Consider the following 25,800-nt stretch of genomic DNA (forward strand, 5'->3'; position numbering starts at 1 on the left):
CATATTTGAAACAGATATCAACCCGCCGAGCCTTTTCTTTCATTGCGTATAATCTAATATGTACGCAGTTAGAGTTTACTAATCTGAAGAAGGGAGAGATGCAAATATTATTATTTGACTGTCGTGCTTAAAGGGTACCAATTCGTATCATTTTCTTGGTTCTGATGTAACATGCGTCAGTTATTCTTACTCAGCTTTTATAATTGTATTTATGCAATGCTTAAAGTAATTTTTATTATCTGGTTAGTATATGATATTTTTATTTGTTATATTTTGTTGGTACCAAATGGAGGATAACTTTCCGTTTTTTAAACTAGTCCATCCCTATAGAAGTAGTCAAGTGATGTTTTGGTGTACTAAAGTCACGTGACCTGTGCATTTTTTTTCCATGCTGACTTTTTGAAAAATCTCCTTAAAAAATCAGTTACCCTCCTCCTCCTCCTCCTCCCCTAATTTGTATCCACCTTTATGTACTATTGTGCACATCTTAATTTTAAATTTTGTTTCATTGTTGTACATCTTTTAATTACAAATGGCGTTTATTTTGAAGCAAGCCCCATCTTTTTTGGTTCTTTGTACACATTATTATAAAAATGAACACAAAGATGTATGCATATGTTTGATTTCTGGCATTTGGAATAAGTGCTCATTTTCGACAATTGAAGTGTTTGTTATTTTATCGACAAAAAACATAGCAGAGTATAACCTGTGTGTGCTGTTTAAACACGATAATATAAAGGTATATCATAATAAATATTTTAATAAAACGATAATCCTGATGTTAATATATCAAAAGATTTTAAAATAACTTAGAGGAAAACTAAATATTAAGAAAAAACTTTTAGATGATTTCTAGTTCGACTACCATTTCTTCGACTCATTTTGTTTATTTGTACTTGGTTCTGAGGTAAGAATGATTTTTTTATTGCGAGTACAATACATTTTGCGACAGTATGCCCAGTTGATTACTTTTTCGACTTATGATGGAATATATAAATTTTTGTTATACAGAAGCACATAAAACAAGATCACAGAGATACTCCCTTTGATCTATGTACATAAATAAAACGGTACTAAATACTGACGTTTAGACACAAATCACCTGCTGTCTCTATATTCTGTCTAACAATTGCATGTTGATCTACCACGAGGGAATTTCACGGATGGGAAAATAAAAATCATAATTTTATCTCAACTTACATATATATTATCAATCAAGAGAGGATTGTAAGGAATAAATTGAAATTTTGATTTCGAAACCGACTCGCTTACTGGGAATATTTTGAATTGAAAAATAATTCTTCACAAATCAGACATATCTTGCGTTAAAACAGTAATTTCGCATCTGAACGAATAGATTTACAACAGCTGTGATTCGAAAAGTTTATTGCAGGTAACATTTGCCCTTTTTATGACATACACATATTTTGTCAACTCGAAATATCGGTGGAACAAATCTGTTTTTGGTTATGTGTAGCCCTAGTTTACGTCATCTTTATTCCGTGTGTTGTGAAAGGTTTCAACTCGAACCACCTATATGAGTTTATAGCAGTGTTAGTTTCGTTATTGCCTATGGAATATAATTCGGTACCTAAGGATGACTTCAGGGCCCGTTTTCATGAAACCATTCTCATGCTGAAGCATGAATTCTGTGCTCAAGCCAACTGTCCTCTTAACTCGCTTAAATCATGTAACACGGTCAAAGCGTGTTAACATTGAAAACTTAATACAGCTTTAAGTCTCTCCAACATTCCTCCATATTACAAAATATATCTTTATATTTTTGTGACGGAAACAAGATATTGGACCTGAGCACCGAATCTGAGTTTGAGAATGAGAATGGTTTCATGAATCCGGGCCCTGGTTCGATAATTGTATTTTAAATTTTTGTACGCGGGTAATAAACGTTACTTAGTAATCAATTTAGGGTTAAATTTATTTTCTTTTATTGACGGAATATATATCTAAATTAAGTTTGATTATAGAAGCACATAAAACAAACATTACATAGAGGAGAGTTAATTTCTTCTCGATGAATTCCAAATGAATTTCCCGACTCCGGAACAATACCATTTTTTTTTTATATTTGTAAAGTACCAACAGCAGTCAAGTTATTTCGAATGGTCTGTTCAAAAGAATTCTACCGTTTCCTGCTATTATCTCGTAAGATTTGTTTCAACAGATGTTATGAGGGCAAAAATATACCAAAACAACCACTTGTTCTACTCAAAACAGATAATAGGCTTTGATGCGGAATACAGAAATTACTCTTCTGATAGGTCAATAAAAGTGACATTTCCCCCTATCACAAATATTGTTTTTGATGTCTGTCACAGTGTGAAAGCTATCAGTTTTATTAAATTGATAAAATCAATATCTAATAGGAAAAACTATGAAGAGGTTGGTCCATGGGTAAAAAAACCCGGGAAAACTCCGTGTATATTTAAGCATTGAACTGTTTTCAGTTGGCATTCATATTGCGTATGAATGCCAACTGAAAGCAGCTCAATACTTATATTTATTATTTTTGGATTTTTTCATCTCATAGAAAATTCAATTGCACTTATTAATATTCAGCATTTAGTTTAAATAATGTATGTATCGTGTATGTTTGATCAATTAATAGAACAGCAATCTCCCAGGGAGGGTCAGTGGTATTCAACGTAACAATTATGATGTCATAAAAATGACGACGTTAACATGGCATTCATGTTTAGTTATTATTGGGTATATATGTATTACTTAAGTATTTGTTCATTGTCATGTTGAATATGTTGATTCAGTTTCCACGAATACAATATTGCCGCAAAACTCAATTCATGAACATTATAAGTTTCCACAAAGAATCATACACACAGTTAAATATCCGGCTTATGTCAACATGCAATAAGAAAAATAACCATATAAACGATTTCAGATTCTTAATTTGATATATCTATTCTAATTCACAAAACAAAGAACAAAGTACTATTGTCTGCTCGATCTCATGGGACATATTTTACATTAAAACATAACAAAATCATATTTTCTATAATTTTTCTTTATTTCCAACGATTCACAAAAACACTACAATATACATGTTCTTGTGACAGTATTTACAAACCATTCTATTTCATTCTTAATATTCACGATAATACAAAATATTACAAGACTTATAAAACAAGAAAGATATCATCATTAAGTGTTACATATCAACAATTTACCCGGTAAATCCAATGTCTGACTCGGCCTTATCCGTATTAATAGAAAGCTTCCAGACTGTTTTTGCCTCTTGAGTTTAACATAACAAACAAGTACAGTCAAAAGTGGGTTATCATATACCCTGGACCGTATGTGCTTACCCAGTCATCCAATTACTGATATCTGCGACAGACATTGGTTACAACCACTGGTATCTGTCCGAGACATCTGTTACAACATGTTCGTGTGTTAAATGTAATTGTCCAAGTCTATGATCCAATATATAGGAACAAGTGTACAATAAGCACTAACCATTCAGCATTATATAATTTTGGACTCATCACAATATTTACCCTATACACTTTCCTCCAGAAAATGTGTTGCGTTCCCTATCAGCGATCGGTCGAGATGTCTATTCCATAAAAATGCATATTATACCTAAGGATATTCACATCTGCCAAGACGTGTATGATTGTCGATAACATAAAGTTTTGAGCCTTAACACACATGTTTATGCAAATAACTAATTTTCTATTCGTATGAAAATCATTAAAAATTCTCGTTTCTCGCAATGTCAATGAAAATCGAATCATCCAACGTCATCAATTATTGAAAATGGCGCGGATTTCATACACAAAAGCTTTAGCTGTAAACATATACTACACATTTTCCTTCCTTCTTCAAGCGAGTAGTACAAATGTGTAGAGAAGGAATGTCAAGATAAAGAGGAAAAAGAAAATCCGGTCGAGGACCAACGCCACCTGGTGCCATTCGTTCCTGATCTCGTGCCTCGCTTCCAGGACGGTACTACGTATTGTAAGCGTATGTAGATGACGTAATATTTCCTCTACGTCACGCTCCATCTTTGACTGCGTAGTGTTTTCCTGTCGAACAATTCCGTCCATAGTTCGGTCGAGCCCGCGCATTGATACAGTCTCTAGTTCATCTAAAGGGTAGTAGGTGTCGTCGCCAAGGCACACCACCCTCTTCAGTCCTCGCAGAAAAAGCTGCCGATAGAGAAAAAAGGTCATATCGTCATCCCCAATTATCGAAACATATATATACAAGCTAATTTGAGATATTAAGTTCATTTATGAATACCCGCAATAAGATATATTATTTGTTTATTCAAGATTAATAGGAATGTTTTGTTCTATGAAATATTAACATCGCTTAACAGTTAAATTGCAGTGGCTTAAGCGATACAAAGTTTCATATTGAAAACTCAATATTGACAAATCAATAATTTGAAAATGTTTCATATGAAGTTATATTGATTTTAGAAACCATATTTGTTTCGTCCATCACCACCTACCAGCCATCTTCTTCTTAAAAACGTAATATCATTAATGGCCTCAGATTACAATGTCATGAACAAATGCATATGAACATTTTGGGCTAATTACCAATTTTCGCGTCCTGTCTATGCTTATAAAGAGTTTTTATGCATAAGATATCTTTAAGTTGCAATTTAATGCAGAAATTGTATAAGTAGCGCACTATACCTGTCTGAGATAGGTGGGGACCTTTTTCTTCCTTGGTCCTCGCGATTGTATATTGATTATAAATATTGACGTCAGTAGAGACAAGGTGATCCAGATGATCGTCACAATGTAGTAGCTGGCTGTGGATACACAAAAAATACATAGGGTGAGTGAAAACAGCAAAACATGTGGATTAGTTAATAAGACAAAAAAATTGGTGAGTGGATAAAACAAAGAGGTTGATGGATACACCGAAGATAAATGGGTAAGTGGTAAGAAAAACAAAGACACATGAACCAATCGAATAATGAATACATCAATACAGCAAAGCTATATGGATAAGTGGATACAACGAATATACATGGTTACAAAAACAATACAGCAAAATACACGGTTAGGTGAATACAGAAATATACATAGAAACGTAAATACAGCAAAAAATCATCGATAAGTGAATACAGCAACATACATGAATACATCGATACAGAAAAAAACATGTATAAGATGGATACATCAAATTTACGTTGATACAGCAAAGCTACCAGGATACAAACTATATTTGCTAGATTTGTGTATGCCTTTACGAAACGCGTGATCATTGGGTACAGCATTAGTGAATACAGCACCGACACGCACATGCAGTCAGTGGCTTTAGCAACCAGTGTGATCAGTTGACACCTGACATTTAACAGTTTTAGATGTCAAATAATATCTGTTCCTATAATTTGGAGAGTTTATCAAATGTCAGATAAACGTGTATTTCGTATCAAAGAATCAAAGCTCTTTTTCATGAAGTCAAAAACATACTCTCAAGAGCCTATTGAAAGCCCTGACATGTTTCATCAAAATAATAGGCTAAAATCAAATATTGAATAATTTCATTTATTGTTTGTCAGATTAAAGCAAAAAAGCAACACTAAAAAAACCCAATGAAAATGTCTTTGAATGATTATGACAGAAAATGCAATTCCACAAAAACTTTCCACAGAATAAAGATTCTGGTTCCTACTGTGATTTATAAACTTTTAAATGTTCGCACACCAATTCATTCTACTCGGTGATATAAACAAAGCATTAGATTCCCCTAAAGCACAGTTTTATGATTAAAACTTTATTTGAAAAGCCTCAACTACAAATACTAGGAAAATACAAGGAATAAACGCCATCCTATCGATGCTGTCAAATAATTGTAAATTAGATTTCTTGCATTGAATATCTTTTTTCTTTTCAAATACATTTAAAATTAGATTTGGGTTTTTTTATAGAGTAAAATATTGTCCTAATATAAAGTTATGTTATAAAAGGTTCCCTCTAGAATTGAAAGTGCTTGGAAATTGTTTTAAACGTTATTTACAAAATGAAAACTAATTCCAGTTTATAGTTGTTCTTTCCAAATGCTACAACTTTTTCAAAGTGAAATTCGAATGGCTTAAGAAATGAGATGATTGCGTTTGAAAATACTTTTTGTCAATATAAGAGCTGCACAATCACTGTTTTGTGTTTAAAGTACCGTACTATAAACGTTTCAGCGCCAGAGACATATATATATTAAGTTGATTACTAAAACTATCAGCGAAAGACAATTTGATTTAAGGAACAAATGTATATTTCAGCGACAAAAAAATAATTGAAAATCATATTTTCGAGGAATTCGCGTAATTTGATTGTCATGCAAACAGCAAAACACAATATTACGACACATATACACGATAGGTGACACATAATAATAGATAATAGATAATACACGCTGAAGAAAGACATTACGGTGCATATACACGGTAAATGTGAAATAGAAATTAAATTCCTTACGGGTATATCGACAGGGTCGGTTTTCGAAGTACGGCTATTCAACGGATGACAAATATTTCAACAATATTGTATATGATCTTGAGATCGTATGGGTTCTTTATCAAGAGTAAGAAGACTTGTGTTGTCCTCACAAGAGTCAGTTTGTTACGTTTGCATCCGGATAATTCCCAAGATCAATGTTACATAAGATCGGTAGATTAAACCGCCATTGTATTGTACTACATTGCACAACCAAAAACATGATACCGAGGTGTAAACAAAACCATACTTCGATCTCAAAATCAACAAAATCAGGGTAAGAGAACAAAAGTATCATTACATATAGACCCTTGAAAAATGCAAAGAGAATAAGACCAGGTCCAAGTTGTTAAAATTATTTTTTGCGCTAAAAACTGATAAAACTAATCACCTTTTGAACAACTGGGCCTAGACGTTTCGAAAGGGGAAGCGTCATTCGCTTCATCGACGACACCCGCAATGTAAATCTAGTTCAAAACGAATTGATGTCACGTCCTCACATCGATATCTCGTGTATGTTACACATGTAGAGTGACTTAAGTAGAAGCACTTCTGATATAATACAGTGAGAAACTTTTATACTGTAAATGCAATAAAGTCATATCCGTATGTCACACAGCAAAATATGCACGACAGATATGTTGTTCACCGATGCAAAAGTATGTAGGATCTGATTTCATAAAGTTAACAGAAATCAGCCTTTACATTTTGATGTAGGTTTAGGGTGTGGATTTTAAGAGATGACCTTGAAGATAACTTTATCAAATGCAGATGAAACCTATTGAGACGAAACTCGCAAGAATAAACTGAAAATTTTCTCGCGTCATTGTGATTCAGAAAACGTTTCAGTATGGAGTCTGGCACATACGCCAATTACACACCTGGTATATCAAGTTTAACGAAATTGACAGGCTGTGCTGACTGCATACAAAACCGGGTTTGGCCTCCCTGGAGTAAGAAACTATACTAGAATACAGATATCCACATTCCTTTAATAGGTAAAGATAAACGGATGCTGATAACACTATTTCCCGATCGATTAATTACTTTTCGAAATTCTCCAAACATGCACTTTGACATTTTACCACTTATAAATTATGTAGCTTCTTCACTTTTTTTTCCTTACTGGAGAAAAATGATGTTACTGAATATTCAACTGTGTCACTGCCAAGTTCCTCCATTTTGCGATACATGATCTTCCTCGTCATCGCACCGCACTTTTTCTCGTGTTAATGGACAAAAACCCGACATCTAATTATGGAAAGAAAACTTTATTTACGAAAAAATTTAAAAGCCAGATAGAACTTCGTCAGATAATATTCCCCTTGGGAAAGAATTACTTGCACAAACTGGGGCTGACATCCAGCTGTATTACACCGGCAAGGCCGCAATGCGCTAATATCGATATCATACACCGAGTCGTAGCTCATTGACTCTATTGGATTGTATGAAAATGTGTATCTTGAAAATGTTTTGTCTCTCGAGAGAATTCTTGTATAATGCAGAACTTTGGCACGCCTTTTTTCTGCGTGATTGAAAAAGCAATTATATCAGATGTACATATCATTGTATTTTTGTGTAACTAGTCCCTTATAACGCGAAAAAAATATGGTTATTTTATCTCTAACGTTGATCACAGAAGCCTTAAATTAATATATTATTTCAATTAAATAAAAAACAATGAAGTAATTCTTTTATAATAAATCATGCTCTATATAATGTATGAATTGCTGCTTACTCGTTTTGTTTGGAATGCACTATATTGAAGCTCAGATTATGAAGCCATTTGTTTGTCATCATCCTCTACGATATGCTGGTGAGGGCACCACTGTGTAGTCGATGTTATACTTACCCGTATCGATTTGTAGACCCACAACAAAGTGTCATAGCATTCGGCTAGCATGCATTAACCATATTTGACGCCCTGCTACATCAAATGAATGTCATACTTGGGAAAATCGACAAAAGGACATGTCATCTTGTTTACAGTACTTTGAGCATTATTCATTGTGCCAGTAGATAACAGGGGATGTGATTGTCTTTGTGATGGCCATCTTTATCTTTATGGGGATGTGGCATGGTTCAACACTATACTCGCTTTAAGCTTGAAATTGACCAGTACTCAGTTTAGGGTGATCGGGCGGTGCAGTGGATATCGCACTCGCCTTTCACCAACAAGGCCGGGGTTCGATTCCCCGATCAGACGTGAAAAGGTATGGGTTAACCTAACCGAATACGTGGGTTTTAACCGGGTACTCCGGTTTCCTCCCACATTAAGACCCCTAGCGCGATAAAATCCGAGCCAAAAGAAGCTTATTGTCGGCAAATTATACCATAAAAACATAAAAATCAGCCAAAATGTGTGATGAAGATATATAGTTCTTTACGTAATTCCTGTGTTAATCACATAAGTGACATGTTCACTGCACAATGTCATTTTCCTGGTATATATGAACAGTATTTTAATTCTTTTGTCTAATAGCTGATAATAAGAATGAATTACATATATAATATTATTGAATATTATATGTTTCTTATTAAATAATCGCTATTGGGTAATTGTGGAATGCAAGCATTGAAACAATCAAAAGTGACGCAGAATTGATGACTTCACACCAATGAAACCGGGAAATGTGAGCAAGGGAAATATATTTTAAGCATGAAATAGGATGAAATTCAATTAAAAACAAATATAATGTAGGAACATCATGTCATTAAGGAGGGAAACATATCAACTATTACGTTAAAAGTCACGAATGCCACAGCGACTATTTGTCGCACACCTACTGTTCACTTATTCCCTACTATCGCCATTAGCAAGTTTCACCAGATAATTAGGATGTTTATTTTGAAGGTTTAACATTGTAACACGTTATGACTACCAAGCGTATGAACACTCCACTTGTCTGTATAGTGTGCTTAGTGAGCGCAAATCTAGTGAATTTCACAATGTTCAAATACACACGCTCAGTGCTATAGACGTTCAAACAGCAATAACGTTATCTTAGATCCAACCCAAAAGAAAAGTTTTTTGTTCAATCGACAGAACTGCATTCCTCACAAAACCAAATCAATTTGCCTAAGCGTTTCCAAAATAAATTGAAGGAATTTGTATTTTTTTTCTTCTTCTAAAAGAGCAATAGGTTTTCTTATATTACGTACCACTACGTACCATTCACTCATTGACTATGTACCAGACCTGCGTGTTTTGTTCTACAAAAAGTAATTTTCGTTTCAACAGATCGATAACGTTGATGAAGCTGACCTAAGGAGCAGACGTGGTGCCGATGCAATGTTTTGAAGGTACGAGTATATTGTGTTTTCCCTTTTCAACAGACATGTGTTAATGGGCACAGAAGCTGGGAACCGGCAAAGAATAAGTGTATACCACTTGTAGTATTCTGTGGTATATCGGCTATTTCAACATAATGTTTCTAAACAGAAGAATTCAACGGTATCAATTACAACTAAAAGGACCCACAAAAAATACAGAGGAAAATTCGAGGGAAAGGGATGGAGAAGGATAAGAGGTGAGAGAATGGACACATAATGTGGGCAGGGAATCTTTCAGGGGAATGGTACTAAAAAATATCGAGAAGCGGATTAAGAGATTAAGAAAGTGAAGGACGGGAAGAGTATCAAGAGGACCAAGAAAGTAGTGGCGGTACGTGTGTAGTAGTTGGAAGGGAAGTTTATGATAGTGTACGATGCGCTGGTAAAGGATCAAGAAAGTAGAGAGGAATATGATAGGGTAAAGTGTGGAGTTTTGGGAGGTGGTCTGGGGTTGGGGTTGAGTTTAGAGACATTTGGGTGTTTGGGGGAGTCTATATGGAGTTAATGAGTGGAAAATGGACGGGTAGGGATCAAGAGATTATAGAGGGATATGATAGGGTAGGGTCTGGAGTGTTGGAAGGGGGGAGATGTAAAATTTAGAGACACTGGGAGGAATATAACTGGGTAGGGACAGATGAGTACGAGGAGAGGTGAAATGTGGAGACACGTGGGAAGGAGGAGAAGTTTATAGATAGATTATAGAATAGGAATTTAATAGGTGGAGAGTGGGCGTGTAAGGGATCAGGAGAAAAGAAAGGAAGATGATAGGTAAGAACTAGTAAAAGAGCAGTGGAGTAGTAAGTAGTTAGTTAGAATGAACGATACAGATAGGAACTGAGAGAGAGAGAGAGGGAAGGCAGGATGATAGGAAGGAAAGACGGATGGGAAGAAAAGATAAATGAGAGAGTAAGCGGCAAATGAGAGTTGAATGACTTTGGTTCTTAGTAGTAAAATGTCCTATTTCTAACGTGTTTCTTCCAGACAATTGAGTTAAGACGAGATTCCCGATATTTTTTATGGTCTATAAGATTGATTTGTCCAGGTCTTCGGAACGATCTAGAAATAGCCTAATGAAGAGCAACTTGACTAAATCCTTGAGCTTCTCTCGGAAGACCTCGTGGCTATATTTCAATCCAACGATTGCATTTTTTTTTCGACTTTTCTAAATCATGACCGCACGTCAACCCAGCAATTACTCTACCTTGTTTTAAACTTTATTTGGAAGCGCCAATATCCATATATAGTTTTCTCTGTGGTAAAAGGTATAAGGTCACTATGCTGTCTTAATATGCTTCCTTACAAATAAAACCAATATTCACTTTACGCCTATAATGGAAAGTGCTATTTTGGTTTATGTTGCGTTTCAACCTTTCACTAAGTTAAGTAATTGCTTTGAGACATTTTAGCGCTATGATTAACGCACGCTTTTAGTTAGTAGACTTTCCGCATGGAATTTTATTTTAGCGTCTCGGCAGAAATTGAAAATTACCTGAAGCGAAACTAGATGAAGAAACACTAAAGTCAAACAAATACTAGGTAGCATAGCACCTGGTTCATCGGCGTCATCAGATGATGTAATAATGAGATAACTGATAGCAAGCAAAGCAATTAAACATCGTCACTAAATTAAAGTTCATGAAGGTAGATAATTCAAATTCGGCACTTCGGGCTACAAAAATAAAAGTGTGTATGAGTTTTCGACTTACCAATTGTGGGAATGTTAGGGTGTGAATCGGGGAGAAACTGTTGCAGCATCATCAACAGGACAATGATACAGAGCAGTAAAACAGAACCTGAAACAAGAAAGCAATATATGATACCGACATATTACTATGAATTTATACATATCATGGGAGCTTTATTTTCGTTTATATCATGGCGCTTATTATCCCAGAATTCAAATGTCGTGGTTGGTAAAAGTGTTGAAGATGTGAATACGGCTGATTAAGTAAAATACAATGTAAACGTATACATTCAAAAGTTTAAACCACTGCTCTTGACGCAATACTTACACATGTAGTTTTGATTAACAGGCTAACTATACTATACAGACTGAATACTGAGTAAAGGCATAGTACTCTTCAGATGTAGCATTCAGTATATATGTGTAATGATATTCAGATTAAGTGTTCAGTATATAAGACTTCTACTGTTAAGATACATAATTCAGTATAGGGTTAAATATTTAATCGTAATATATAGTCATAGCCTTTTACTATTATTCAACATTGGCCTCGGACTGCCTTATGAGACAGGTGAACCTAACTCAGACACAGGTAAATGCACCTATAACAATTTGATATTAGATACAGTTTGCCAAAAATGTATCCACTGCCAAACTGGGTCTTGTGAACTTACCATTGTACTGACTTAGATAGGATTAAACGTACCCCATTAAATGTTGATCTTTATAAATATTATCCTGCAAAAAGACTTATATGCACTTGACAACATCTGAAAACACGTTAGTTTTTTCTTTGTTTGCAGACATTATCTATACTCTCATGATTAAACTAAGGGAATACCTTCCTCCAACAATTCTTAGTGTAATTCTTCATTTGATATTTTATTACTGTAGGGAGGTAAAGTGCTGCTTACTAAGGACAAAACCTTTATATAATGTACTGTGCATGTAACCAGAATATAATTTCATTCAATCAGCTTGCTATTTTCTCTTGATTTTCCTATTCTTTATTGTGCAATTTAGCCATTTTGCAAATGCAAATGTATGTATATGGTTTTATCAAAGGATAAAAAACGATTAAATCAGTACAATTTTACCTAATCTTAATGTTCACTTGCAAGAAGAAAATTAAGCTAAATAGCACTGCCAACGTTAACCGATGCGGCATATGCAGGACTGAAATATTGGTTCATTTATCAGAACTTTAGAATATATTACAGAAATAATCTTAACGACATATACATGCACTTGGTTATATATTTATAAATTGAAATATAATAGATCGAAATTATTTGAATTATAACGTTATGCAAGTTCGATTGTTAACGTTTATTGAACAACATAATTAAATACGCAATCAGCCCCGTTCAAAATTATACGTAAAGCGTAGAACACGATGATTTTGCTATTATGCAATGATCATAAACAATTTATGGCAAACAGAGAATCAAAGTTTGAAACAGAAACATTTGTGTTAAATCAACTTTTTTAGAAACCAATATCGGATCTAGTCTTACAAAATTGCTTCATTGAAAGACATTTGGAAGAATGATTCATGTATTGCATATGGCCGCTGTTCCAGTTATTTTGGCAAATGCCCGCTTTATAGTTTCCTGCACAGAGTTGTTGGTACATCAAAACCTGGTTCCGAGAAATGGTATTACATTCGTGGGGTGGACGGTGGGGTGGGGCTGCAGAGTCGGTACTCTCTGCCCTAGAGACCAAATGTTGCCCATATTGCAATAGGTATTATTTTTCTCTATTTTCGTTGATTCCCATTGATATTGATGAAAAAACCCTTGTGAAAAGTATAGACTGCGTGGTTTCTTTTTTCTCTGGAATGCATAGGGTGATAATAACAATGCTGTTTTCCACTGCATGATATTCGAAGAGGCTACTAATGTGGGGGCCCTGCAGAATCATTGGCTTTTCTACCGTGTCTTCAGTCAAGGGGACGATGGAGACACCAAACTTGACACGCGTTGGAATCTTCATTTCTTCTTTCCTACCTAGTTTGCTTTATCGGAGGTGCCTCCTTGTGTGCCCGACTTCAAATGACCTTCGCAATTTCGAGGACAATATACCGTAAACATTCAACGAGTCAAAGATATGGTGTTATTATGAGGAACTCAGTAAAGTAGATCTAAAGTCGGCTTTATCACAGGGGACAACCGGAATAGTGGTACATCTTGCGTGTCACTCGGTCCCTTCATTTTAACAACAGCCGGTTGACTTTAGACACTAAGGTGACATCATAGACAGGAAAGATCAAAGATTTAAAAAAAATTAGATTCCCTAAGTGTCGCAACAGGGGCTGCATGTCAACGTTTGTGTGTGGTTTCCCGCAGTACGGAGGTATACGTACAAGATACATCTCCTACTGGGTACTGTAGATTACTCATCCTACGAGTGATGATTATTTTAGAGTGAATTTACGTTAACATTTTCATCAAGAATTCAAGTATGACGCGAACAATGATTGAAATAGCGATATAACACATAATGAATGACAAATGAACTAATGGCCTCGCCGATTTGTATACGGGTGAGTTTTCGACATTCAGTATGTTAGTAACATCAGTCTAATCGTTTGACGCACACTTAGGAGATTAAGAAAGACGTTTATATCTTGATAGATCTTTGTCTGGCGATACCACGTTCTGATGTACCCAGTGGCCATAAAGTTTATGATATGACAGATATAAATAAACCATACATAACAAAGCAAATTAAATGACTGGACATTTTGTGAAAGAAAGTCCTCCAACTTCTTCAATTATCATAGGACTTTATTAAAAAGCCATTCCATCGTCATTACCGTGAATGATTTTCACACTTTCCAACTTAGGAAGTTCAAATTGGGCACGCCTAGCCCTCATTTCCCGATCATTTCCCACCTAAAGTGCAAGCACTCTCGTGTAACGTGACCCATATTACATTACTCTGTCTGGCATGCGCAGTGCCATAAAAAATGAACGGTTAACCAAATTAACGTTTCTGGGGCAAAAAGCGACCAAACACTGCTACTGCTTTTTTCACCTTTTTACAAGTTTGCAATTATGACATCTTCGGTTCTAAAGCAGTTGGGAACGTTTAGACAACATTATTGCATTTGTACAAACAAGTCATTTATCTTCTAACATAATCTCGCACAATTCTCATACCCTGAGAAGCAAAAGGCAAAGTAATGATACGTTATTTTGAGCTTCGAGAAAAGTAAACGCAACCTCATATTTTCGGACAAACGATCTCAAATGATTTCAAAATGGGTACAGGTGATATATTTGGGCAACCGATACACCATCAGACAAACCGCCTTTCGAATTTTACTTGTTTTAAGAGAACACTTACCACGTTTATAAACTGACTACAGCTCTTGTTTATCTTTTGAGGCGGCCAGTAAACCGTAATATATTCGATGTCTATTTTTTCTGAGCTCTGTGAAATACCCAGAGAATGTGATATTGGTGCAAACCTTTACAGTTCTTTATGAATTAGGTTCAACAATGAACTGATCGGCAACGTTTCATAACGCAGAAAAAAAACATAGTTCAACTTACCTAACGTGATTCTCTCCCTTGATTCCGGCGGTAGTAGAAATGTGAAGGGCACGAGAACCGCCAACAGAACAGCCGGAAGTATGAAAACCTGCGTGTAGTACACAGAATTTCTCTGTAGAATGAACGAATATTCCATTAAGGGATACACTTCATTCCCGAAATCGTTTTTGTGGTCGATTCTTTTAGTTGTTGTGGTCACTATTTTCCATTCTTTACTCGGCTTAGCGTCTCGTATATCAAGACCATTTTCTTCTGATGTGAAATGTGTTATGTTGACGTGTGTGACGTCATAAGTCCAAGATCCGAACTGTATCCGACATGTTTGGGTGTCCATTGGAAATTTTGTCATGTCCATCGGACACTTAGCCCGGAGGCGAACTTTAGGAATATATATCACAGTTCCCGTATGGAAAACCACTACCAGTGGGTCAAACGTCTCTACGTCTGTATCGGCACTGGAAAGGCAAAACCAGCACATGTTAAACAACTATTCCTTATCAAGATACATCTAATTTGTTTTATTTATTGGCAAACTTACATTATACTACTTTTCTAGCTTTTACGCCTCATCATGTTGGTAGACCGTTAAGTTTGCCCAAAAAGAATGGCATTGTATGAGCTTGTTGTATTGATGCTGCATGACTTTATTTTGCTGATAAGCTATTGAGATTACCGTGTGGCCCTGTAAGACCTAATTGCGTTTATATGTCTTTTAAACTACCTTATGGCCTGTATAACCTTATTATACCTTATCTGAGCCGGAGGACCGTTAAGACTACCGTATTGTGCTGTCTCTATCGGCCTTTAAGACTGCCGCATGGTCCTGTATGACCTTATTATATTGCTGTTTTGATGGGTCGTTCATATTGTTTATGGTATGATGGGTCGTTCATATTGTTTATGGTATGATGGGTCGTTAAGACAAACGTGTGGTCATGTATGACCTTATTGTTTTGTTGGGCCGTTAAGATTATTAAGAGGCCCTGTATGACCTTATTGTTTTGTTGGGCCGTTAAGATTATTAAGAGGCCCTGTATGACCTTATTGTTTTGTTGGGCCGTTAAGATTATTAAGAGGCCCTGTATGGCCATATTGTGTTGATGTACTGCTAAGATAAGTAAAATAAAAACTATCTGCTTGTTTTACCTGCTATACATACACATGGTACAATGATAATATAATACTTTACTTATAAGTACACAATTCTCGTTCAACACAACAAAGGCTATTACACGTAGATTCTCCAAGACCATTAACCTGTCATCATTATGTGGCGTATAAAAAATATACATCGAAACGTAGAGACTTACGCAAAATCTATGTTAGCGTTGTTAAAAGAATTTACCAAATACCAATACAACATTTTCAACAAAACTTTGAACATATGTTAAAGCCTTTTTGCGACTTTGAGCACTTGTGAGATTCAAATTAAGATCAACCTCTTTCCATTGTCTCAGTGTTGAAACATAAAACTCTTTTTCAATAAGGCTATTGAAAAATCATAAATTTACATGCATGAAACCTAAGTTATTAAAAACGGCTCTTATATTCATCTTGATCTTATGGAATTAATTAAACCAGAACCGACGTACTTGTTGAGGAGAACTACATCCGGTTTCCAGACGCTTGTTGACGGGATATGTATAGTAGCTATCCCTCCGTACTTAGAGGGTTCCCACCTGAAACGCATGTCTTCCCACATCTCCCGCAAGAGGGCGCCTGTTTCGAACACTTCATCTTTCTCGTGCTGAAGCGAAAAAGGATATTTGATAACGGACATGCGCATTGATACATTATAGATGTTTATGTCGGGTGAATGAAAGGCATACACATTACTATTTACTTTTGGTTTTAAGACGAGTCATACACAGACTTTAACTGCGGGACAGTGCCGTTAGTAGAGAGACCGTTTAATGTGTATGTTTACTTGCCTGCCGTCACAACATGAAATGTCAATGGAAGTATTGTGACGAAATACACATAACTAGGCCTAAAGGTAAACACTGTTTTAGGATGCTATTAAATTGTTCCTTTTCGATAAGAATGAAGGACACCTCAACCAAAACAGCCAACTGACAATCAAAACTAGATCTCCAAAGCGATTCAACCATTTCCGTGCTGGGAAATCCCCCGACACGTGACGTGAACCTTTGATCGTCAAACATATATATAAATTGACCTCTTCTTGTAGTGAAGTCATTTTTCAAGATAACCCGTAACAGGGCTATAGACTGATCAATATCGATATCTAAAACCATTTATATTCAGATGAAAGGCGTCAGTATTGCTTTTGAGGGTAATCTTTATTTGGAGTTTTTGTCTGTCGAAGATAACGACTCCCAGTAGATTTCTCTACATGTTTGTCTCTAAATCCTTATCACGGGAGAGATAAACAATCCGGTACTACAACAAAAATAGACAGAGAAAGGAGCGAAGGTCCACAGAAGCCATCTTTTGATATGAAATGCTGGCTGGGTTCACGATCTGAATTTATTTACTGTTTGGGGTGCACTGGTGGTATTTGTTTAAATAGTACCTATGACACTCGTTAAAAAGCGTTTCCAATTTGAATTTAATAAGTTATTTCTGTTGATGATATAGAATGATGTATTCGTGATTACCATGGAGTACGTTGGGGACCCAGTGCGTTCTAGTTTATATCTATAATCTCTGTTTGACAAATAGTTTCTCTAGTATTGTAGGCAAGAAAGTCAAATGATTACGTGGTTTACTTTTGAGAGCAGAGTCGTAATGACCTTAACATAATATTTATAATCAATATATGTTTTCTGATATATAACTGTTGGAATTACTTCATTGCCCCCTTTACAATTCTAAGTTACTCGTATCCTTCAAACAATCGTTTGTAAGGATCCTATGTTATATAGGAATTAATCGTTCATATTATTTCTTTGACCCATATTGTAAAGGATAGGTACATTTATTATTTAAATGTAAGCACTAGATCACATTTGTGATCAGTCATTATCGGCGGCTTAAGTCAAAGATGCCGTTAGTCTTGGATAGGATGCTACTTTAGGACAGTATTGTGCTGACATTATTGCTAAAACACGTCATAGTTTATCATTTGGCACGTACTTATTTACCGCTTATTTAGAAGGCTCGAAATATTTAAAAAAAAAAAAAAAAAAAAAAAAAAAGACACCGCAGAAAATGCTGTTTTACACTGCATGCACATGTTTTACTCATAAATCTCTATAACTACAGGCGGAAGATGTTACCAGTCACGTTTTCTTCTATAAACATCTCAACCAGATGTACATGCAAGCGGATTCGGGGCCCGTATTCCTGAAACCATTGTCATGCTCAAGCTTGGATTCTGTGCTCAAACTCACTTCATTGTACCTACATTAAATCCTGTCAAACAATCAAAACGTCAAATGTAAACATCGATAACAGTTTTGGGGTTTAAGTCTCTTCCATTTTTCCCCCAAATCATTGACAAAATAATATTTTTTATCAATTTATGAAATTCGGCTAAAGCACAAAATCCATGCTTGAACATGAGACCGGTTTCATGAATAAGAAGGTACTATTTCCAGTTTTGATAATCATGAAAACAAAATATTTAAATAATATCTTAACCCTCTCAGGTTGTGGTATTTTTCTTGTAAGAATCGCTTTGGACAACAAAAGCATGGGCTTTAATTATCATGACCAGTTGGATCATGCTATCTGTGATCCCAAGCCTGTCATATTCGATATGGAAAAGCTACCCTTACGAACAACATCTCAAGAGCTAACGCTATATTATGGACATTTATTTTTCGTGTCGATTGTGTGTTAATTTTCAAATTATTGTCGAGCTTCATCAAAGCATAATAATGGAAATGATAACATGCTGTTCGATTAATATAATCTTATTATACAAACGTGGCATGAATACTTTTTCTAACAAAACAATTATCTAAAGCATTGCTTGCTTGTAAACGGGTTTTTTCCCCCCAAACATCTGGTATCTGGAATTCGTTTTAATATTCGTCTTTATTATTAATTTTTGTCACTTTTTCATGGACAATAATGTGAATCTCTACACCAGCAGATGTTTTTAATATTTAAATTAAGACATTTATGAAAATAACATTCAGAAAAAAACAGGTTGGCTGTAATCAATAATAAGGCTTTGCATTCATATTTGAGTTGATATCTCGAGGACCCACGAGAGTAGCGATATTTCCTGCGGGGCTGCTTCCGTCTTGTTGCACGACACGCTATTCGAGCGCGGGAAGCTCGGGTGAGAACTGTAATTACGGCGTTCTGTTTAGGGTCGGGAACGTAGAGCAGGCTGATGTAGAACCGACACGACATATCATCTCTGACAAGATAAAAAGATGCTAAAACAAGACAATTTTCATTTCACTCTAAACCACGTAGATGGGATTATATAATAACCGGTTATATCGATGGTGGGAAGGCTGCGTTGACACGCAAGGAGGGGCCCCATGATGCTAGGAACTGAATCTATAAAAGAAGAATGGGCCCGTACACTGACAATATAAGTTTCACTTTAGAAAGACCCACAGAAATATATGAGAGTTGCTTTAGTTTACTATTGTAACAGTCATTTACAATAAAAAAAACAATGCCCACAATATCGAGACTATCAATGAATATGCAGCTGTATAAATGAGTATCGGCAACATTGGAAGTTGTCACGCGAATGAAGAGAAAAATGTACTTTTATCTGCTAATTTCATATGTACAAGATTTGGACTTTTTTGTTGTTTTTTGTCGTAAACGAAATTTTGATAATGAAGGACACATTTCTTGAATACTATAAACCTATCTACACATTTTATTCTGAACTACGTGGATATTACATGTATAGTATGTGTATTCGAAATGGTGTGAAAACCTTTCGTTTCGCGAGAGTAACACTTTTCACGGAATATCGAGGAAACGAATTATGATTTCTATTAATCACAAAAAATGGACGCAAATATTATTTCATTTGGGGAATTGTACTGATCGTGAATAAATCTTCTCAAAATATTCGTGATAACTATAAGTGATATATACCATCTTCTTTTCTCCCAAATGTCGTCAATATATTGAGAGAGAAAAAATCTGTAATAACCGGAATCTGGTAGACGTTTGAGCTTTACAATCTATACTAATATATATTCACACGTGCCGTAGGCTTTTTCATCACCAAGTGTGTACGTTTACCATGTCATTCCTAAACAATTCAGTCGCAGCTCTGCAACGTTTACACCAATAATTACTGTCACCTCACTCCACGGATGCCCGTTATCTAGGGGCTGAGAGTTGAAACCTACCGGTTTACGCAACTATACAAGCACTATATACAGACACAAAGACATCTAATGATACGTTTTTTGGAAGATCTAATATGTACTTTTCAAATGACAAACAAAACAAAGCGAACGTTGAATTACCTAGCCCCACGATAGAGCGTCAATAGACATTCTAGAAATGTGTTTACATTTACTTGATATATATAAAAAAAAAATCAAAAAAATCATGAACAGATCTTTTTGGAGAAGAAAAAAATCTGTATGTAGAAAGTTTTGTGTCATATGTGATAGGATCCATTAATATAATGGCGATTAACACATCAACCAACTGCTAACCCTACTGGTTTCACCAAATGTATGTACATGTACATATTACCTACATTATAATCTTAATACGCGATACATGACAGCGCAAACTCAAACCGAGGCTCAGACCAAAGTACTACAAATACTAGATAGCTACGGCAAATTTAGTAACAAAAGTTTCCTATGATGGATCAGCATTTGAACATTTGAAAAACATTTAGATGTACTCAATCACAGTTCTAATCTAAACATCAACTCTTGAATTAAAAATATTGCTAATGACAAAATCTACAAGTCGTTACAAGATGACAGTTTTTTGGCGCCAACATGGTGGATATGAAATGAAACAACTTTGTTTGTAGTTTGTTTTTATTCTGTCTATATATAGATTTATTTATTTTTTAAATCGTTTTTATTTTTTTTGCAAGTCATCAAAACGTTGAGGTCCCCCTGGGAAGAGAAAAGACGTTTTACTGGTATTCAATACGGTTTAGTCAACAAATCCAGTTTGAGGAAGACAGCTACAGTTCGTTGTCCTTGTTAATTAAGTAAAGCACTTTTCTGCCAATATCTGAACACTTTATGACTTCCAATTAACGCTCTTCCAAATCGAGCCGCGTGTCTTCTCCCATTAACGATTGTTCATTTTGTTATTATGTTGGAAACAATGTCTGTTTTTAATAAACCACCCATAATTCATGTCCCGATTATCCGTCATCTGTGTGTTGGGGAACAACATCAACATCATCTTCAGCAATAAGTTCAATTTTGTATTCCCAGAAACTGTCATAATAAATATAAATTGTTCACGGCGCGTGTTCCCTCTGCCTTTTGCTATTCCCAACGCGGTTTCTGCCTCTTTTTAACACCAGTAACTTACAACAAATAAGAAATCACAATACACGTTGCTTGGTACAACACAGCAAGATATTTTCAAACACCGAAACAGTTTATACCATTAACAGCTTCGTTCAATTGAAATCTTTAGTCATTGCATGTTCTTTTGTTTTTAAATGAAGGGTAAAGTGTACTTTCTTCCACCTTGATAAACTGCGGTTGGTCTTTTTATAGAGAGATATTTATCAAAGTGACATATTGACTAATTGTACAGATTACAATTGTCATACAGCCGACAGCGGTTCTCGATCACAGAAACAGCAAAGCTATATATCCTTATTTTACATTTAAAATAACTAGTCAATACTGTACTTTAGGTTTCGCAGATAATTGTTCATACTTCACATAAAAGTACGCGATTAATTTGTCATATCTATGAGGGTTATTTTTCACTTTCCGTCTAGAGGAATTTATTTTTCTGCAGTTTTACGTTATCCGTGTCGGTGACAGGAAGAATAGACGCAACAATGCACAATGGACAAATCATGATAAAGTATGTCAAGAGTCAAGATGACGTAGACTCCACCAAGTGCACAAAGGTTATGACCTTATTATGTAAAATTGGAATGACATACTCTGAACCCAGATTATTAATATCATATTTAATAGACCTGCTTTCATAATTGTAGTTTCTCATGGGAACATGGTATACATTGTAACAACCACAAAAGCTGGTGTTTGTGATAATCTTAATAGTGCATCACTTTAAAGTCTTTTTCGTTAAGGAAATACAACGACCAGAAGAGGATTCGAACCTGGGACCTCGATACTTTTAGACGGTGTCTAACCAGATTAACTCCCTGGTAATTGAGGTTTAAACCAGTCATGGGACCTTTTACCACTTTCCACAGGTATAACCAGACGGGGGACAAACTCATCAGCAATGAAAAAATGCAAGGCCTAACTGAATTCCGAACAAATGAGCTAGTTGGTCATTGTTGGTGGATCTAATTCTAGGTCCACCACAGAACAGTTCACTACCAAATGGAGTGTTTCAAATTTTTCAGTCAATCATAACTATTTTTACATTAAAGGTTGACTAACTAGTGATGTGTATCGCAAGGGGTGTAACGATACGATGCATACCGTGATATTTGCGGAATTTTTATTGAACAAACCTGTCACAATTGTTTTCCTTGATTTGATACAAACCTTGATATAAAAAAAACTAAACTGTAGATTTGGAAATAGAACAAGAAGAAATGCATGTCATCTTGACTAACACTAAAATGATACTTTTACTGCTGCGAAGAAGTGAGGTCGGTATTTTTTAAATCTACCATTTTTTCGGCGGAGGGGGGGGGGGGGGNTAAAAACACCCTACATGTACATATCAGGATAGGTCAGACATACCAACTTTAACAAATACTCGGGTCCCTGTGCCCACACTAAGTGAATTACTTTTAGATTGCTTGAATACCCGAACAAACACTAAATTATTGGGTTTTATTTATTTAAGCATGTAGCTCGCTTTTTTTATCAGATGGAACGATATCCCCCTGTCGACGTAGCGTTGTGTGGCTCCAAAGCACGAGTGCGATACTCTGTGCCGAAATGGACAAAAGTGTGGACTGCTCATTTCTGCCTATCAGAGATAGATTGGGGTCTTTTTATTGGTTTTGGTGATTCATCGATGGATCTTAGCTTTGAGTGTCACTTCTAAGATCATGATACATGTATGTTAATACGTATCATTAGAAAAAGTCAACACCAGGTTGACACTTCTGTCTAGACAATTCATGAAATTACGACCGTCCCCTATCTTCTGTTAGACTGCCCGTCGACATCTGTAACATTGATTTCCTCGTCAGACCTTTGGAATATAAAACTTGACCAGACACAATTCCAGATGATGTCATACTGACCTCTACCCACCGGGGACACTATGACGATAAAACAATCAAACTGGCAGCAGTAATTTCATTAGGCACAATCGACTTTCATGTCTATTACTTCGAATAGGGATCCATGTTTGTTAACTTAAATCCATGTTCACATGTAAAAGAAATTGATGGTTTATACCCTGATCAGTTTTTGTTTATAAGTATACCTGGTGTATGAAAATACATTTAATGCAAATCATTTCAAATAAAAGTCGCGTCAAACAGTTGACACACAAAGTCATTGTCCGAAATTAAGCTGTGCATTACAAAACAGTATAGGAATGCGACTGTAACTTAACCGCAATAACATAGAAACAAAGGGCAGATGTGTCAGCCTTTTAATATCGTTAATGTAGCCTGCTATTTAAATAAAAGCTAAAGATGACCACGCTAAACGTGACCATTGTACAGTGCACGGTCAAACCAAGGAAGAAGAATACATCAATATAGCCATGTTTACCCCCAACGCAGCCAAGATGATTTGATTGACAGACAAACATAGATTGCAATTTAGTTTCTGTCACTGACACAGCTGTCCATTTAGACAAAATTACGGACACGCGACTCCGGACATTGAGTGAGTGACCAACGCCACGCACTTCACGGAAAGGTCAGGGATAGCATCCCTGGTGAATTTGTGCATCACTTCAACACAAGTCTCACTAATGGACCTTTAACACCAAGACCATGGCATACCGAAATGACTGTCAAACGTTTCGTGATATATATGTGATAATTCACCGTCTAGGAAAACCTGCTCGAAGCAAGTCTACGGCTGATATATAAACTATCCTGAAAAATACTGAGTTTTCCACATATCGTTTCCGCAAATATGTAATTTTAGCGTGATGTACGTATTTTCAAAACTACATTGTGCGACATTGCCTAACATCCGGTAGATAGATCAGTCTTATTTTGCATTGATTATGCAACGAAGTGGAGAAAAATAAGCGCTATACAAATTACATCATAGTTTGTCATGCGATTCAAGAGTTTAGTCGACTTTGGCACGCAGGAATCGGAAACCGAAAGGGGGCGCTGATTAATGTTATCAGTTTTTGGTCCGCTGTGACATAATCAAAATAACATACCTATTCTAAGATCAATACATAGTTATCACACGCCAGTCGTCTGTCATATCTCGAGAAAGAGAAAGAAAGGGCACACGTATTGGGTTTGGCGCGCAGACACGCAATCAATTTGTATGAAAGTATATCACACCTGATGGTCTCCTTTATTGAATTACATGTCCACTTGTTTCTGGGGAAATATCCAAAGCCATACAAAAGCAGCTGCTGAGCATTGTAGAACTTGCACGCCACGAACGAATACTGAGATCCACAGTATTCTAGGTCAATAGGATAAAAGAACATCTATAGACATATTCAGAACAAAATCAAACACGACAGATATTGACAGGCCAAACTATTAAGACATACCAAGAGACGATTGAGACCAGGCCAGCAGACCAGATAAGGTCAGCGAAACGGGAACAAAACTAAAATTGACTAGAAAAAATACATTTTAGTCACAACACGATGGAAATACCCAAAGTCTTTGTATTTCATTCTCATAGATTAGAAGTCATACCACACAAGACTAGGGGCCAGAAAAAGAGACCAGACAAAAACGATATGCAATGTTTTAGCACAAACCACGAAAAAGTGACTTACGGACTAGGTCCTTCGGATACGCGCGAGTGCAAAAAGCGATCAATGTCGAACCAAAATGATAATATCTTGAAGTAGTATTTAACGTCATAATAATTCCTATAAAAGTCACGATATCGTAATATACATGTAAAAATGTCGACAGTGTGTCACATCTCAGCAAAGGATTATATGTAAGTTTGTCGACTTAACATTAACCAGAAACGTGACGAACACCCATCAAACACGTGCTTCGCCATGTTTGACATTAAGATCAACAGGGCGCGCGGACAGGAATGTCATGTTTGCCGAAACATTACACAGTTTATCGTCGAATATATTCAACAACCATCAAATCATTCCTCGGTAAAGCATGCGTGGGCATATGTGTTGATAGAACACGGGGACGCCATCTTAAATCTGTAAACACTCATTCTCGTTAGATATGCTCTCCTTGTCCAAAGCTTATTGCTAAAAGTCAGGAATATGACTGGTGAATCCAGCACTTTGGTAGAATAACAATAGATGTATTATAACAGTTAACACATTCACTTAAATTAATCTGATTTTAAGACATAATGAAATAAAATACCAATGATAAAGGCACTTCAAAAGGGTGTCAATAGCGCATTTTACATCTACATCATATTAAAGTAAACAAAAACAGTTCTGAAAAAGTCAATTAAAATCTTTTAAAACAACGTTTTGTTTTTTGTTT

The 25,800-nt window shown here is 35.8% G+C and overlaps 1 protein-coding gene across 1 annotated transcript in view; it reads right to left on the reverse strand.

The window, feature by feature from the left end:
• Positions 1-3,030: 3,030 nt before the first annotated feature.
• The window catches only part of LOC110451576 (neuronal acetylcholine receptor subunit alpha-5-like), a 57,819-nt gene continuing 35,049 nt past the window's right edge, over positions 3,031-25,800 (reverse strand). The window contains exons 3-7 of the mRNA XM_021499677.1: positions 16,661-16,815; positions 15,069-15,523; positions 11,531-11,617; positions 4,686-4,804; positions 3,031-4,187 (exon numbers count right to left, since the gene is read on the reverse strand). Coding sequence (XP_021355352.1) covers positions 3,861-4,187; positions 4,686-4,804; positions 11,531-11,617; positions 15,069-15,523; positions 16,661-16,815 — 1,143 coding nt within the window. The 3' untranslated portion in view covers positions 3,031-3,860. The remainder of the gene's footprint in view (positions 4,188-4,685; positions 4,805-11,530; positions 11,618-15,068; positions 15,524-16,660; positions 16,816-25,800) is intronic.

The sequence above is a fragment of the Mizuhopecten yessoensis genome, unplaced genomic scaffold (genome assembly GCF_002113885.1).
Source record: "Mizuhopecten yessoensis strain PY_sf001 unplaced genomic scaffold, ASM211388v2 scaffold6135_1, whole genome shotgun sequence".
Lineage (NCBI taxonomy): Eukaryota > Metazoa > Mollusca > Bivalvia > Pectinida > Pectinidae > Mizuhopecten > Mizuhopecten yessoensis.